General features: G+C 31.5%; 1 protein-coding gene across 1 annotated transcript in view; it reads right to left on the bottom strand.

Annotated features, from left to right (window-relative positions):
• Positions 1–1,604: 1,604 nt before the first annotated feature.
• Positions 1,605–17,126, bottom strand: part of LOC128188240 (uncharacterized) — a 38,611-nt gene continuing 23,089 nt past the window's right edge. The window contains exons 10-20 of the mRNA XM_052859173.1: positions 10,729–10,845; positions 9,577–9,719; positions 8,985–9,108; positions 8,735–8,903; positions 7,488–7,690; positions 5,142–5,270; positions 4,379–4,538; positions 4,002–4,184; positions 3,459–3,555; positions 2,836–2,881; positions 1,605–2,093 (exon numbers count right to left, since the gene is read on the bottom strand). Coding sequence (XP_052715133.1) covers positions 2,004–2,093; positions 2,836–2,881; positions 3,459–3,555; positions 4,002–4,184; positions 4,379–4,538; positions 5,142–5,270; positions 7,488–7,690; positions 8,735–8,903; positions 8,985–9,108; positions 9,577–9,719; positions 10,729–10,845 — 1,461 coding nt within the window. The 3' untranslated portion in view covers positions 1,605–2,003. The remainder of the gene's footprint in view (positions 2,094–2,835; positions 2,882–3,458; positions 3,556–4,001; positions 4,185–4,378; positions 4,539–5,141; positions 5,271–7,487; positions 7,691–8,734; positions 8,904–8,984; positions 9,109–9,576; positions 9,720–10,728; positions 10,846–17,126) is intronic.

The raw sequence follows: 17,126 nt of genomic DNA on the forward strand, positions 1-17,126 counted from the left end.
ACTACCAGTATTTATAACACAAGAAAGCTGCGATGATGTTAAGTAGCACCTCATTCAACCACTTACTTCAAGTGAGCAAACGAACACATCACATGATGCCTCTGTACTTACCAATTATTTTATAAAATACTTATCTATTAACAATTAGAGTCAAAATCTAAAATATAAAACACGGATATTGTACAATGAGAGAGAGAGAGAGAGAGAGAGAGAGAGAGAGAGATTTTGATGTTCAACTGTTAGGTTCCTGTAAAAAAAAATTATACATGTATACTAATTAGAGAGAGACTTGTGAATAATAAAAAAGTATTACCTTAGAATATGGAATATGAAATAAAAATGCAATTGTTTGTGATAATTTTCGTTTCATTCAAACAATTTGTGACTGGTGTGTGTTTATTTTATAATGAGTTTAGTATGTGTTACGTGAATATACAGAATTGGCACATTTCGTAAATATAAAAGATAGCAAAAGCTAACAAATAAAATAAGACAATTTAGTAATACTATAATATTATAACATGTATGAAATTATTTTTTAAATTAAACGCGAGGAATAATTATCCGCGTAAAATCACGACAAGCACAGCCCGCGGATTTTAGAATCTCGCTTTTGTTTTTAGGACAGATGTAAACTAAATATAAATATGATAAAATTTCGACGTTCGCGATTTGTACTCTCGCGATTTGATGCAAAACGTTTGAATCGCGGAATTAAGAACTAGCGTGAAATAAGGAATCTACATATTGTGTTACTTGAATATACAGAATTGACACATTTCGTGAATATAAAAGATATCAAAAGCTAACAAGTAAAATAAGATAATTTAGTAATATTATAATAAAAATACAAGTTTGAATTCACTATTTTAAATAATACATGTAATTTAAATCACAATTCATATTCATACGTACACACACACATGAGAGAGAGAGAGAGAGAGAGAGAGAGAGAGAGAGCATATCTAGCCCTAAAGTGTGATCTAGATCAAAAGTTTCATGGCCCTGGAGCCTGTATAACTACCAATGTTCACACTTTGTACCCTGTTAATCACGTCGTGTGAACAAACTTTATAGGATGGTGTCATGAAATGAAGGTCTCCTTAAAAAAAGATGACACAATACTCAATTCTGTTAAGAAAATACTTGACCCAAAATTTGAAGAGACTTCTTTACCTACTTAATTTCATACATGACATTTGTTTATGACTTTCCCTTTTGGTTTGATTGGAAGCAAGAGTTGACGCAATGCTATTTTTATAATTTGAATTTGAATTTAACCCAAAAATTTGAAGAGACTTCTTTACCTACTTAAATTCATACATGACATTTGTTTATGACTTTCCCTTTTGGTTTGATTGGAAGCAAGAGTTGACGCAATGATATTTTTATAATTTTTTTTTTTTGGTAATGAAAATTAGGATAAACGGAAGGTTTAGTTCACAATACATCCGAAAAAAGATGTAATACCAAAACACAAAAAACCCTGACATGACGTATACTTTCTAGTATGCTAGACGATATTTCAATATTGCATTGATTCTAAAATACAAACCATGCAATTAATACAATGTAACATTTACAAAAACAAATTTACATCTGAATTGTACAGCTGGCAAACACAAACGTAACTGATTGACGAATATATCTTCACTTAATTATTGTTTGGCTTTGAAAAATATGTAAGGTGTAAACTGCTATTATTCTCTCACTTGGCGGGTGAGTTTAGGAATCACAAGTTTTTATCGTAGACAATTAGAACACTGAATAAACAGACAAAAAATCCTACTTTTATTTCATGAATCCAATGCGTATAGCCAAGCATAACTATGTAAATAAGAACTACATAAAATATTAAAAAGTTGATTTAATTGCACTTTGCATATTTAGGCCATCTCTACAATACTAAAAATTACTAGTACAGTCATTATCTAAAAATGTAATGAAATCATGGCACTGAGTCAATTTTGAATCTAGGAAATAAATGTTAATGCTGTTTCAACTTAATCTGCGCTGAAGTCGGATGCATTATCAAACGCCGAACAGTAGTTGTCGTATTTCTTTGTCATGTTGGTAGACTCGGAGTGTCGGATCTGTAGTAAAACGATAAAAAAAAAAAGAAACATTATGTCACTCATCTTGCAAAGACTTGACATTATTTACTTATTTTACAAGAACATGTTCACATTATCTTCCCATCTTGAAATTACATGTTCACATTAAAATGAAATATTGATTTGTTTGTTTTTAATTAGCATTCATTAATTTAGTCGTAAGTTCTGTTGTAAAACGCAGCCCAGTTGTATGGGAACATTTAGACATTACTTTATAGAGTAAATTTTACATATAAATTTGTAAATTTTACAGATTAATGTGTAAAATTTATAAATAAGAGTGTAAATTTTACAGATCAAAAGCAGACAAATTTTAAAAATTCAAAAACTCAATGTGGAATTAATTCACTTCCATACATATATATTGAGGGGGGTCTACAGATGTATTTCTATGTTCTAAAGAAGTTTCAACAACTGCAATTAAATTTACAATGCAGGATCAGTGGTAAAAAATTTCACACAACAGTTGGAGTGCAGAATTAACATGATAAGCAACGTAATAATTTACATGTGACAATCTTTACCATTTTTTTAAACCCAGCACAGCACAAACAAATGAAATGTTTTGATTTTTTTAAATTTAATTTTTAGTGTTGGCATTTTCCATGAATAAAGCGAAAGAGACTGGCAAATTACCAGGACACAGTATCAAGTGATATGGACTTTTTACTTTCATCAATTTTACTGAGTCTAAGTTACAAGAAAACAGGACAGTACTCACCAGATGCAGAAACTCCAAAACCAACGAAGTCCACCCAGTCTGATGACTGTAAATATAATCATTACACTTTATAATTGAGTACTATAATTGTATCAGTTCCAATAGCATAGTGTAGATCAAATGTCGAAAAGATGTGTTTTCATAATCATAAAAATAAAAGATACCCATAAAAATACAAGATAAAATCATGAAACTATCTGATTTTTTAAAAGTGTAAATGTAATTATTTGTTATATTGAGAGCACTATACATCTGTTGACCATATCTTAAAATCGTGACAAAACAAAAGAGCAGTATTCATACATGTATGTACAACCATCAAATGATCTAAGTGATACTGTATGCAGGGTTACTTTTTGCCCCACGGTTTCTTCGCCCTTTTACATCTTGAATTCGCCCAGACATGGCTGTGTGATAGATGCTCTTTTTAATTATAACACAGTTATCTAAAAATTGTTTCGAATTTGTTCCATCTTAAATTTTCCTGCTGAAAACAAGGACAAAAGGGGCGAACTTCAAATTGGGAAAATATTTCCCAGTATACAATACATATTTAATGCATTAACCAGTAACTTCTGTTTCTTTATATTTTAGTGTATACACCAGTATATACACTATCTCACCTTGCTCCACAGCCTCTTCCAGTTTCGCTGTCAAAATACTCATAGAACAGCACAAGGTCCCTCCATGAATTCTCAAGTCTATATTTTTCATAGTTTCCTTTAAATATGTATTTCATCACAATGATTTTTTTTGAAAGATGTTGCTCAAATAAATTATGTAATGAAATACTTGAATGATACAGTTACAGGTTTGAAAATCAATTGGTCCTAAAAATAAATACGCCTGACATGAAAGAACAAGTGAAAAGAAATCAGTTCCAGGTGTACAGTTGACTTAGTTGTATTTTTATACGCCACAACAAATACACATATAGTAACTTGGAATATATACTGGTAGTTCTTGTCATCAATAAACAATTCACATTATAGAACAGAAAAATTGATTGAAAAAATAGGAAAGAAAGACACCAAATGTTGAAGATTCTTTCTAAAAACTTATTACCTAGGTAATTTACTAATGATTCCATTGCTATGTTCATTCACTGAAGGTGTGTATGTTCTTTTTGCTCAATACAATGATTGAAATTTCACTTCAAAACTCACCATGGCATGGCCTAGCATTTGTTTTTTTGTTGACTGCAAAAATATTGGACACTCTTTTACAGATATCCTCAGCCATTTCACCCAGGGTCAAAGCTGCATTGGTTGAAGATGGGTGGATCATTTTGACTCCATCTCCATAGAATTTTTCCAATTTGAGCAGCATCTCAACAATCAAGAAGTTCACTGAAACGACAGAAAAATCAACCAACAATCAGTTTTACTGCAAATAAGGCAGAGGTACCAATCAGGTTTACTATAATGAACAAAACCATCCAATCAGATCTTCTATAATTAACAGCAACACCCAATCAGATTTGCTGTAAAAAATTGAACACAATCAGGTTAACTGTAACAAATAAAAGCACTGTTGTACATACTACATAACCAAATAGGGCCTCGCCAGTTACTGTTGCCACCCATCATAGCTGTTTCTGATTCAGCAGGGGTGAATTTCACCTGTAATTTGGATTCATTCAAATCCAAATATTCTTGCATATCTTTGCTAACTGTCAAAATGTATGGATCCACTTCGTAAACCTTAAAAGATAATATATAGATAAATACATAAACAGGCAAGTTAAAACCACATGACTGATTCATCAGATTGCATTACATACAATCATTACTGATTTTTAACATCAACATGATCCAAGTACAAAGACAATTTAAAAAACATGCATTGAATTTCATAAAATTATTTTAATCTTACACATGCATACCAGCATTGCTAGTTCTACCAGTATGAAATAGGTTATAAGATACCCGTAAGAATCTCCAGTAATTTACTGTGTTTCTTTATCTATTCAGGTGCTGCATGTCTCATATAGGCAAGGATTTCTTGCCCTCAGCCTTAATTTACTATATGCATGTAGGTGCAGTTGAGCATGTTTCCACATTGGGAAAGGTACGGTAGATTTTTAATTAGATTAATTAGAGTTTACCAACTGTAACAGTTATGTTAACTAGTATTTGGTTCTGATGCTGGGTGACTGAATTCGTTATCACTGTACAAGATGCATGTGTGCTCATGGCAAATTATTGCTGAATGTAGTTGCTAACTATTTCATGTATTGTGACTCGAAATAGAACTTAACTTATTTTGTATTGTGCTTGGATAAACATATGTATACATCCATGTACCTTTGACAAGGATCTGATTCCAAATGGTGAGAGAAACTCCTCTTCGTCAGTAAGATGCCTCAGGATGTGCAGAAATCTGGATTTTGGTACTGCACAGAGAACATAGTCACCATCAACATTTGTTCTGACCTGAATGGGAATTAAATTTACGATCTGAATGGGAAATAAATTTACTTGTATATGACAGTAACTATGAAATAACTTCAGATGGTTCTTTTTCATTGAGAATATGTTCTTCTACAAACTGCACATGTCTCATGAATCTCTTAGCAACACGAATTACCTTATTAAACTTATGTTTTAGGAAATCATTACTTTCATTAAGCATCTTTCACTGTCCTACTCACTGACATGTGCATGATACTATACCTGGGTTAAACTGCCTAACTTGGTTGCAAAAGGATGAATAAATCTGACCTTAACTTTTACACTGATATCAAAGTTGAACAAAACTTTCATATAGAATCTATAACTAAAATATACCCAAACTTGCAATTCCAAAAAAGTAAACTGCTAAATTTCCAATGAAATAAGATTTCTTGTTGCAAATACAGCAAAACATCTCTATTCATAAACATCATATACTTTAAAAAATTTAATTACTGGTACAATAAAACAAGCTTATAACGAGGTCCCAGGGGCTGGCAATTTTACTTCGTTATTAGCGTAATTCATTATGTAATGGAGTCTTGGGGAACTAAATTCACTTCGCTGTAAGCATCAATTAATTATAGTTTGCTACTAGACTTTGACTCGTGCGTGCACAGGTTGACATTGCATATCGGACATTTAAGAAATAGGTACATCGACACACTTTATTATTGACATTTACAAAAGAAAGCTATAAGCCTACAATAATGCTATTAGTTTCACTTCACTTTCCTTAGTTTGAATAATCTAACTGTGCCTCGGGAAAGGCCCTCACTACAGTTAGAATGCCTTCCTTATACCCATAATGTAGCCAAAAAATTGCAGAATCGCTCCGGAACGATTTTGGAGAAAGTTAATGAAGTTGCCTTGAAAATAACAGTCAATTTCATCACAACAAACCTTTTTGAGACTGCAAATGCCTTTCAACTAAAAATTTTAATCCATAAAAGGGAATTATTATAATTCAACATTTTTTAACCAACGTACTCGTATTTTCTTTGTAAAACTGGGTCCGTAGGACATAATTCATTTTTACGATAAAACATTTTCTATCTTCACTCTCCTAACAAATATAATGTAACTTTTTGCATGTAATCAAACATTTTTTGTCATAACGAAGACAAAAGTAAGTACTTAGTTGAAATGTACATTTGTTATTTTGTATTTCCTCTCATAAGAAATCATTAATATGAACAGAATATATAGCAAAAGTCCAATGAAAATTTTTCCGTATTTGTATTATCATTTCTGAGTTTATTCATGCAGATGTGATATTGTGGAAACATAAACTAATGATCCCGTTAGCGTGAATGTATTGCGCAAGCGCAAGATTGTAAAATCCAAATCAAAGTACTGAAGTACTATCGGGAGTTGATTTTATTGATTATTATCAATTTTAAAATCAAGGATATGTTATGCAAATTTTTATAATATGAATTCTCGAACTTTTCTGACAAGAATTTCGAGAAAACCCCATATGAATCATGTTGTGTAATTTTTAAGGATAGAATTAATTCCATCAAACTGTGTATCAGTAATCGAAATGTTTCTAAAAATTGTACACGTCTGGATCCAAGCAATATTGAACTCTAGTCTCGTTCAACCAGACGCTCGGCTGTCTCCGTTAATCTCCGACTACCAAGAGAGACTCTCTGCTTGTCGGAGATTTACGGAGACAGCCGAGCATCTGGTTGAAGGAGACTATATTGAACTCTAGCATAGGAATACAGGCAACTACTAAAAACAATTGAATTGTTTGTACTATATAAAATCTGACTATTTCAAGGTATTTATAGATACTTTTCTTTTGAAAAACAATGGTACAGCATACTGTACACCGAATTTATCTATTATTTTCAAGATCAACGTCTTGTCAGCGGTGATGATTTGTGCTTAGGTCCAAACACTGTTTCACTTTCGGTTCGCCAGAGTAACTGCATAGGAAAGTTGATTAAAATCAACTCCCAAAAATCCAGGTGATTTCCGGGATTTTTTTAGGAATTTTCGTTGATTATTAATTAGCGAAGCTTAACTGAGAAAAAATAAAAACAAATTGGTAATCTTTAAGTACCAATTATGTTTAAAATATATAAAACAAAAGACAGTATTCTTCCAATTTCTCGGTATTAAAGACCAAAAATTCGAGTCTATTATTTTAGTATAGTAGTATAGATAACCATGTTTCACTGTACTTACAAAAGGTGAATTCTTCTGTATTAATTCATCTAGATGATTCCTTATTTTTTTCCCTGACTTTGATTGGAGTTGTGACATCTTGATATTCAGGCAAGCCAATAATGGTACTATCCCAACCAAGGAACGCAGAGCTATGGGAGTTCTATCCCCCGACTCTGTTTCTACCACATCGTAGAAGAACTTGTCATGAGGTTGCCACAAACCTTTTTTTTTTAATCATGAAAGGAATGTTAACAAATAAATAAAATGAATTTTTAAATATATTTGACCTTTACCTTTCCTATACAACAAATCTACATTAAATTTATACAAATTTTTTTTACAAAACTTGTTTCAGCAAAGATGTAACCTTCAACATTCTTTACAATATTACTGATAGCATAATATTTGCACTCAACTTATTTTGGCCAAATTAAATGAGGCTAATTTGAAAGATTTTATTTAAAACATATATTTTATTGAATAATCAAATGGATTAGACAACAGGCAAAGCCTATATAAACCCTCTACAAAAATTTGAAAGAGGAAGTAGTATCCCTTTAAAAACAACTGTGTTACGGCTTACCGTTATTTGAAAGAGCAATCTTTTTCAAAATCATGTGTGGGAAATTAATGTAACGTTTCAACCTCTTTTAGAGTTTGTTGCAAAGAATAATTTTGTGGGTCTCTTGTTTCTCAGAATTTTACCCGGGCAAAATACAAAGTCAGGATTAAAATTTATAATGTTTATTGAGAATTCCCTATAAAGCAACATCAAAGAACAAATTACAAAAGATGATAAGTTATGGGCCACCCGAATCTATATAAAAGTATATGGGTCTAAGGGTCGACCGAAACTCCGAAAGTATGAATTTACAAAATCAGCCAAATATTTGGGAATTAGGTGAATGGCATCAAATCAAGCTAAATACACCATTATTAGGGAGTATATTTAGCTTTGGGTCTATGGGTCTTAGAAAGGTAGTGGAGAATAGGGAAAGGACTGACAGGGAAGAGCAGGGGGGGGGGGGGGAGTGACAGTTGGGTCTAAAACCACCATTTATAAAAGTTTTGGATCTAGGGCCAAATACAACCACGCGCGAATCAAGCGGTACCGCCTGATTAAGCGCCGTATGTTAGACATGTATACAGGCGTTCTACCTAGAGATGAAAAATAAACATTAAAGTTATCCTTTTATATAGTGCTCATAAATTGCAACATCCACTAGAAAATGTAATAATCTAATATGAAAGACTCTAACTAATACCTCCATTGGCAATATTTCTGTTGATGGCCTCGGATATAAATATGAACTTCTCAAGGTATTCATCACAAGCCCTGTAGTATTTGTGGTCTGCACCTTGTTCCGAGGACAATACCAGTGCTATCTCTAACATAGAGAGGGCAAAGAATGCCATCCAACCTGTTGCATCAGCCTGTAATATTAATTCATACAAAATACAAAGAAATAAATTGCTTTCCTTCTTGTTCATAATGTGAAGGAAAGAGATGGGAACCTGTATCAGAGGATGTTTCTGCTTCAGATGAAATGATCTGTCTACCACAGAAATGTTGTCCATCCCTAAGAATCCACCAGTGAAGAGATAGGAACCTTTTCCTACCTGCATAGCATTTAACCACCTAAAGCAAATAAATTACATTTCAATAAAGTTGCAAGAACTGTGTTTCAAAAAACAACTATATTGTATTTTAATATTGCTAAAATATACTGGTTCACTAAAACATGAAAGAAGTACAAATATTTGTTGGGGATTTAATTTCGTTATTTTCCTGGGCAGTATAAACAACGAAATTAAATCCATGACAAATTTTTAACCCAAGTATTAATAAATACAGTGTTGATATGATATGACGAAATTTAATGCCAATGAAATTTTATTTTGTTGAAAAACAACAACATTTTAACGAAAATATCTGCTTCTACAGTATATATTAAAATGAAAATCATACCACACTTTAAGCAATTTTAATTCAGACAATTGTAAAACTATCTGAAGTGCTTATCCCACAAATAAAAGCATGCATTTCATCAGAATACCATGCTATGGTACATGTACATAATGAGCATGATTAATTATAACTACACACCACTTAAAATTCAGCTGTAATTTCTGGAAGCAATGCTGCAAGAACTCAATGTCTGTGTGTCCAGTGCGGGAAAAGACATGATAACATGACCATGCATACACCGGAGGAAAGGGTAGGTCCATGTCCCACTCACAGCCCGGCATCTGGCAGAAAAACAACAAGCACAGAAAAATAACTACCAGGTACTATTAGTTACATGGTTTGTAGTTGACCTAATATGATTTATACATGGTCAGTAAATTCTATATCCCCATATGGAATTTGCTGACCACGTATAAAACCATATTAGGTCAACTACAAACCATGTTATTATATCTTACCAGCTGCCTTTGTATAAATGGTAAGTAATGTATAATAGCAATAAAAATTTAGGTTTTATAAGTTTGAATGGGGGTAAAAAACATGACGTCATAATACCCTAAAATTGATGTCATAATGCTCAAAGGGAGAAATATTTTCTACTGAGTATATAAGGAACAAACATGGTGTCCACGTGACTGCTGTAAGCCAATAATTTTCTTAGAATTTAGCAGAAGGTAAGATATATATGAATATACACAGTCAGTTTCTTTTGTATCATATCAGCCTTGGTGAGGAAACTCTATACTTTTTAAATGGAAAAGAATTAAACATCAATTTTATGATAGATATATATACATGTATATATCTAATTTTATATTAGAGTATTCATGTGGTTTCTACAAAACTGATTACTTTAAACAAGGTGAAAGACATAGAACAATTTTTCTAAACAATATGACATAGAATTGTACAAAATTAAAATGAAATTTTAAAGCCAATTGAAATGTTTTTTATGCAAATTGGACAGTGTAATGAAGGCAAACCTGGTTACATAATATAAACTCAATTTTTTTAGTCAGTCAGAATGTGCATTACATTTCATCCCTAATATATACAGTGCACAAATAGTGAGTTTGATAATGGGATGAAGATATTCAAATCCTTTAACCATTATTTTGCTTAATAGAAGGTTTCATCAAAATTATCTACACTGTATTTTATAGATATACACTCATTTACCATTATACATAGACTTTATTGTATTAAGTGGCCATGTGATAACATGCCTATATCTTTAAGGAGACATCTTTGATGCATGTCATATTTAGAAAATTTGGACAGATAACCTACCTGTCCATCTTTTTTCATGTAATCCTTCCCAAGAAACAACAGAAGCTGATCTTTGGTAAAGCTTGGATCTATTCTGGCAAAAGGCAACATTTGGAAGGCGGTATCCCAAGTAGCAAACTGTAATATTTAAAAAAAAAAAAATCATCATTTCATGTCATATTGCAATGTTATAATATTTCTAATTAGATTTATATCATTTTTTGATAGCGTATCCTAAAATATGATTCAATATCATCAAAATATTATACAAAAAACAAATTACCGTTACCAGGTATAATGATACAAATCAACTAGACACGATCTCGTTGCGAGCAACGAGGAGGTCTTCCCTCCGATTTTTAGAAGGAAATTTGACATCATCAACTGATTTTCGACAAAAAAAACGTGATATGGAAAAAAGAGTGGAGAATTAATGCTTTATTGTATCGCATTTTATAACTTAACTTATATTGCCTTTTTAAAGACTTGCATTTCTTCAAATTAAGATAGAAAAGATTAAACTTGTTTACCTCTGGCTCCTAAAGAACCATTAAAGGGACTTGGACACGATTTGAGATCAAACATTTTATTTTCATTTTTACTGTTTAAAATGGTTTATTGGTGCATTTTAAATGATTGACCAAAATATTAAATGTTAACTTCAAGTAACAAGCGAGATACAGAGGTAAGAAATGATAGTAATGTAAACAAAGCTCGAGTCTTATAGCTGTTTATAAAAAATGTAATGTAGAGAATTACCATTTCTTAGACAAAATGACATGTAAAAAACAATTTAAACTAATTCAATATCTTCTTAAATATTATTATCAACAAAAGAAAGTTACATTTGATTGACACCAATACAACGAATATGTAAAAATGACAATATTCGAGCTTTGTTTACAAAACAAAGAAAAATAAACTCTCTATCTTGCTTATAACTCGATATTTGAGTTTCAAATTTTGACATAGCATTATAAACTTCTATGTTTATCAGTATAAAAATTGAAAATGGAAAAATAAAATTTGAGAATTTTAAGTCAAATCGTGTCCGAGTCCCTTTAATACGTAACGCAAGAGAAAATCATTATATTGTTAGGATATATAAACCTATTATACCTCATTCAGCATAAATACCCTTTCACAAAATAGCTTTGAGTAAAGGGCTATAGATAAAAGAATTTAGAGCCCTTTGATCCCCTAATTGAAGGGGCCAGCCCCTTTTTCTTGAAATCAAATGAAAGGTCATTTCATTCTGAACACATTTTGTCAACAAATGTTTAGAAATTCGTTACCGTTCTTATATATATATATCTTATATAGATATATGGGAAAGAAGATATAAGGGGCCGATCCCTTATCTCCATATAAGGACCGTTAAACGAAATTTTGAAGGTTGCGTATTGTTAAAAACATCATTTTGAACAACTTTTCTTCTGTGCTGCATTTCAAAATATTTTTCCTTTCTGAGATATGGGTGATCAAATTTTGGACTTTTGGCCCCTAAAAACCCCTAATTACATAACACATGATAAAATCATTACATTGCTTAGATACATAACTGTGAGATAAACATATTTGCTTCTATAACATTTTACAAAATATCCCTCAGTAAAGGTTTATAGATAAAAGAATTTAGAGCCCTTTGATCCCCTAATTGAAGGGGCCAGCCCCTTTTTCTTGATATCAAATAAAAGGTCACTTAATTCTAAACACATTTTGTTCAACAAGTGTTTAGCAATTTGTTACCGTTCTGGAGATATATGAGAAAGAAGGTTTGAGGGGCCGATCCCCTATCTCCTTATAGGGGCCGTTTAACGAAAGTTTGAAGGTTGCATATTGTTAAAAACATTATTTTGAACAACTTTTCTTTTGTACTGCATTTCAATATATTTTTCCTTTCTGAGATATGGGTGATCAGAATTTTGGACTTTTGGCCCCTAAAAACCCCTAATTACATAACACATGATAAAATCATTACATTGCTTAGATACATAATTGTGAGATAAACATATTTGCTTCTATAACATTTTACAAAATATCCCTCAGTAAAGGGCTATAGATAAAAAACTTTAGAGCCCTTTGGTTCCCTAATTTAAGGGGCCAGCCCCTTTTTCTTGATATCAAATAAAAGGTCACTTAATTCTAAACACATTTTGTTCAACAAGTGTTTAGAAATTCGTTACCGTTCTGGAGATATATAAGAAAAAAGGTTTTAGGGGCCGATCCCTTATCTCCTTATAGGGGCCGTTTGACGAAATTTTGAGGGTTGCATATTGTTAGGAACATCAGTTTGAACAACTTTTCTTCTGTACTGCATTTCAAAATATTTTTCCTTTCTGAGATATGGGTGATCAAAATTTTGGACTTTTGGCCCCTAAAAACCCATAATTACGTAACACATGGAAAAATCATTACATTGCTTGGATACATAACTGTGAGATAAATATAATTGCTTCTATAACATTTCACAAAATATCGTTCAGTAAAGGGCTACAGATTAAAGACTTTAGAGGCCTTTGGTCCCCTAATTTGAGGGGCCAGCCCCTTTTTCTTGATTTTAAAAGAAAGGTCTTGTAAATAGAAACTATTTTTACATTACATGTCTTTTCAAAATATTTCTCAGAAAAGAAATAATTAAAGAAAACCACAAAAAATTACGACGTTTTTTTTATCCCAATTTTCGGGTCCAGGCGAGCTTCGACACTTTATGCGATCGAAATGATTTTTAACCTTCATGCACAATTTCAGTCTTCCGTCTACCATCGCTGAAAATTTCAAGTTTATATCTGCTATAGTTTAAGAGGAGTACTGCCGACAAAATACCCCTCTGAAAATCGATAAAACGACTATATCTCAAAACCGGAAGTGACGTCATCAATAAAAAAAATTTGCAATACGGTTCATATCATCTGCTATTAGATCCCAAAGTTTCATGAAAATCAATTGAGTAGTTTTTGAGATCTCGCGTGCACAAAATTTGTAAGAAAAAAAAATAATAATAATATGGAAGAATAGGGAAAAAGAAACAAAGCAATAACAATAAGGTCTTCCGTTGGAAATTGAAGACCTTAATTAACAAGTTATGATATCATAAAATATTTTATCATATGACATGATACAAAATACTGTATATGACATATTGTATGTGATATAATATCATGATAATATCATTCATAATGATAATAATTATTATCATATGAAATATACATACACATCAACCAAGTAAGTAATGTAAAACCTCACGGGGTAAAATCTGCTTTGTAATATAGTATTGGTAAACATCAAAATCAGGGACTGAATCGGTATCTAGCTGTATACTATATATTCACTTGTGTATCAACCACACCAGTCTGAATTTGATTTGTTTTAAAGCATCCTTATAATCAAGATCAGTTATCTGAAGCACTGCTCTTTGCTATATATTCATAGCAATACATGTATAACCATGCAAGTCTGAGGTTTCTGTTTGGTTAGTTTTCTTACAAGCATCGGGGTAATCAAGATCTGACTCTGTATCTTATTAAAATACCTTTATGTTACATAGTAACATAATAAGTTACATAGTAACATAATAAAGATGAAGCTTTGTTATCAGGAGCTAGCTCTGTACTTCAAGCATCTTAAAACCTATAAATTAAGTATCCAAGTGTATAAAATACATTTACCAGTGTATCACAAGATGATAAAAGTTTGGTGAAATTGGACCATTAATTTATGACTATTACGACATGTGATAGTGTATCTCAGTGTCATATAATTGGTATTGAAAAACCTCTAACATGTGTTAGCCTACGTTAATATCTGGTTATTTTTGTGACTAGAACATGTTGACGAAGATTAATTAACTACGACATGTGATTGTGTATCTCAGTGTCGTATAATTGGTATTGAAAAACCTCTAACATGTGTTAGCCTACGTTAATACCGTCCATTTTTGTGACTAGAACATGTTGCCTAAGATTAATTATGCATAATTTTGAATGCTTGTCTTCCCCCGCAATGTCCAAGTATCTCATCCTTATAGTGTTTCGCACAATGCTGGAAGAATTTTTTTTATTTACAATTGATTTTCAGCACGCTAGAATGTATGAATGTGTTTTTGTTTATGGGCTTGTACTAAATACTTTGATTGATAATGAGTGAATTTAAGATTTTATCCCTAAATTGTAGAGGGCTCCATGATGTTAACAAACGATGTTCAAATATTTGCGAGAACAAAAAGCATCCCTGTACTGTTTACAAGATACTCACTGTACTGAAAATGATAAAAGTGTTGTATATGCACAATGGGGCCTGGATTTTTTAATGAGCCCTGGCAACTCAAACTCAAGGGGAACACTGACCCTTACTAATAATAATTTTGAATATACTGTTTCAAATGTTAAGTCAGATCCCAATGGAAATTACATTGTCTCTAGTATACTTGTTGATAACAAATACTCTCTAACTATTGTAAACTTGTATGGTCCAAATAGAGATTCTCCAGATTTTTTTAGAGAACTCTCTAACATTATTGAAGAATTCAGTGACGATTTTATAATTATGTGTGGAGATTGGAACCTGGTTCAAAACTTCAACCTAGACTGTCATAATTATGTTAAAGAAAATAATTTAAAAAATAAATTAGAAGTCATAAAGCTACAAGAAAAATTTAACTTGGTGGACCCATGGAGAATAAATAATCCTGATGCAAGAACATATACCTGGAGTAAAAAAACACCTATCAAACAAGCTAGACTAGATTTCTTTTTAATATCTGAAGAGTTAATGTCACTTTTACATAGCGTATCAATATTACCCCGTTATAGGACAGATCACTCTATTATTGAATTACAATTAAAATTTAACAATTTTACAAAAGGTAAAGGTTTTTGGAGATTCAATAATTCTTTATTAAGAGACCCCACATATGTCCAGAAAGTTAAAGATACAATAGCAGAAACTGAATTAGAATATAGGGATCAAGGTAATCCAGTGGAAACCGAGATATCTACATGTATTGATGATGACCTATTTTTAGAGATTTTATTAATGAAGATAAGACAAATTACTATTTATTATGCTAGTAAAAAGTCTAAGGAACAGAAAAAACAAAAGGAGCTCCTTGAAAGACAAATTAAATTTACACAGGATCTATTTAATACATATCACCTAATTTCCTACGCCCAGGCCCTTTCTGATTTTCAAGATGAATTAGAAAAGATTAGAAAATATGAATTGGATGGACTTACTACGTACTCATTGTAAATGGATTGAGAATGGTGAAAAGCCAACAAAATACTTTTGTGCCCTTGAAAAAAGAAATTATGTAAATAAAAATGTTACAAAATTAATCAATAGTAAAGGAAAATGTATTGTTGAGCAAAATGAAATCTTGACTGAAATTAAAAAGTTTTATCAAGTTCTATACAAAAACTATGATGATCAAATAGAAGACATAGATCTTAATGACCTTTTCACGCAATATGAAATATATATCCCAAAAGTTAATGAAATGGAACAACAACTCCTTGATAATAACATTACCTTATCTGAAATATTGTGTTCTCTTAAGAACATGAAAAACGATAAAACCCCTGGAACTGATGGTTTCACGACGGAATTTTTTTAATTCTTCTGGATAGACCTGAATAAATTTATATTAAAATCCTATCAATGTAGTTTTAAGAAAGGATATTTATCAATAAGTCAAACCCGAGGAATTATTTCTATTATTCCAAAAGGAAATAAACCAAGAGAACAATTAAAAAATTGGCGACCAATTTCACTACTAAATACAACATATAAAATTTTATCTGCTGTTCTAGCTAATAGAATGAAACCTCTCCTTTCTTCTCTTATACATGAAAATCAAAAAGGTTTTTTGAAAGGGAGATACATTGGTGAAAACTCAAGACTCCTATATGATGTTATTCATTATTGCAACGAGAATAAGGTCCCAGGACTTGTCCTTCTTATAGATTTTGAAAAAGCTTTTGATTCAGTTTCATGGAGTTTTATGTTTAAAGTACTTCATTTTTTTCATTTTGGGGAAATCTTTATAAAATGGGTCAAAATATTATTTTCAAAAGCAAGTCTTTGTGTTATTCAAAATGGGTTTTTTTCTGACTTTTTTGAGATTGGAAGGGGATGTAGGCAGTATAACCAATTTCACCATACTTGTTTATTCTATGTGCCGAAATAATGGGTATATTGATCCGAAATAATCTCAATATTAAAGGTATAGTTATACCAGGGAAGGAATATAAACTACTACAATACGCAGATGATATTGTTTTACTATTAGATGGTTCAAAAAAAATCATTAAAAAATGCCTTATCTCTTATTGATCAGTTTGCAAAATACTCAGGTTTAAAACCCAATTATGATAAAACATTATGTGTTAAAATAGGTTCACTATCAAATTGCAAGCAAA

Source organism: Crassostrea angulata, chromosome 6 (assembly GCF_025612915.1).
Source record: "Crassostrea angulata isolate pt1a10 chromosome 6, ASM2561291v2, whole genome shotgun sequence".
Taxonomy (NCBI): Eukaryota; Metazoa; Mollusca; class Bivalvia; order Ostreida; family Ostreidae; genus Magallana; species Magallana angulata.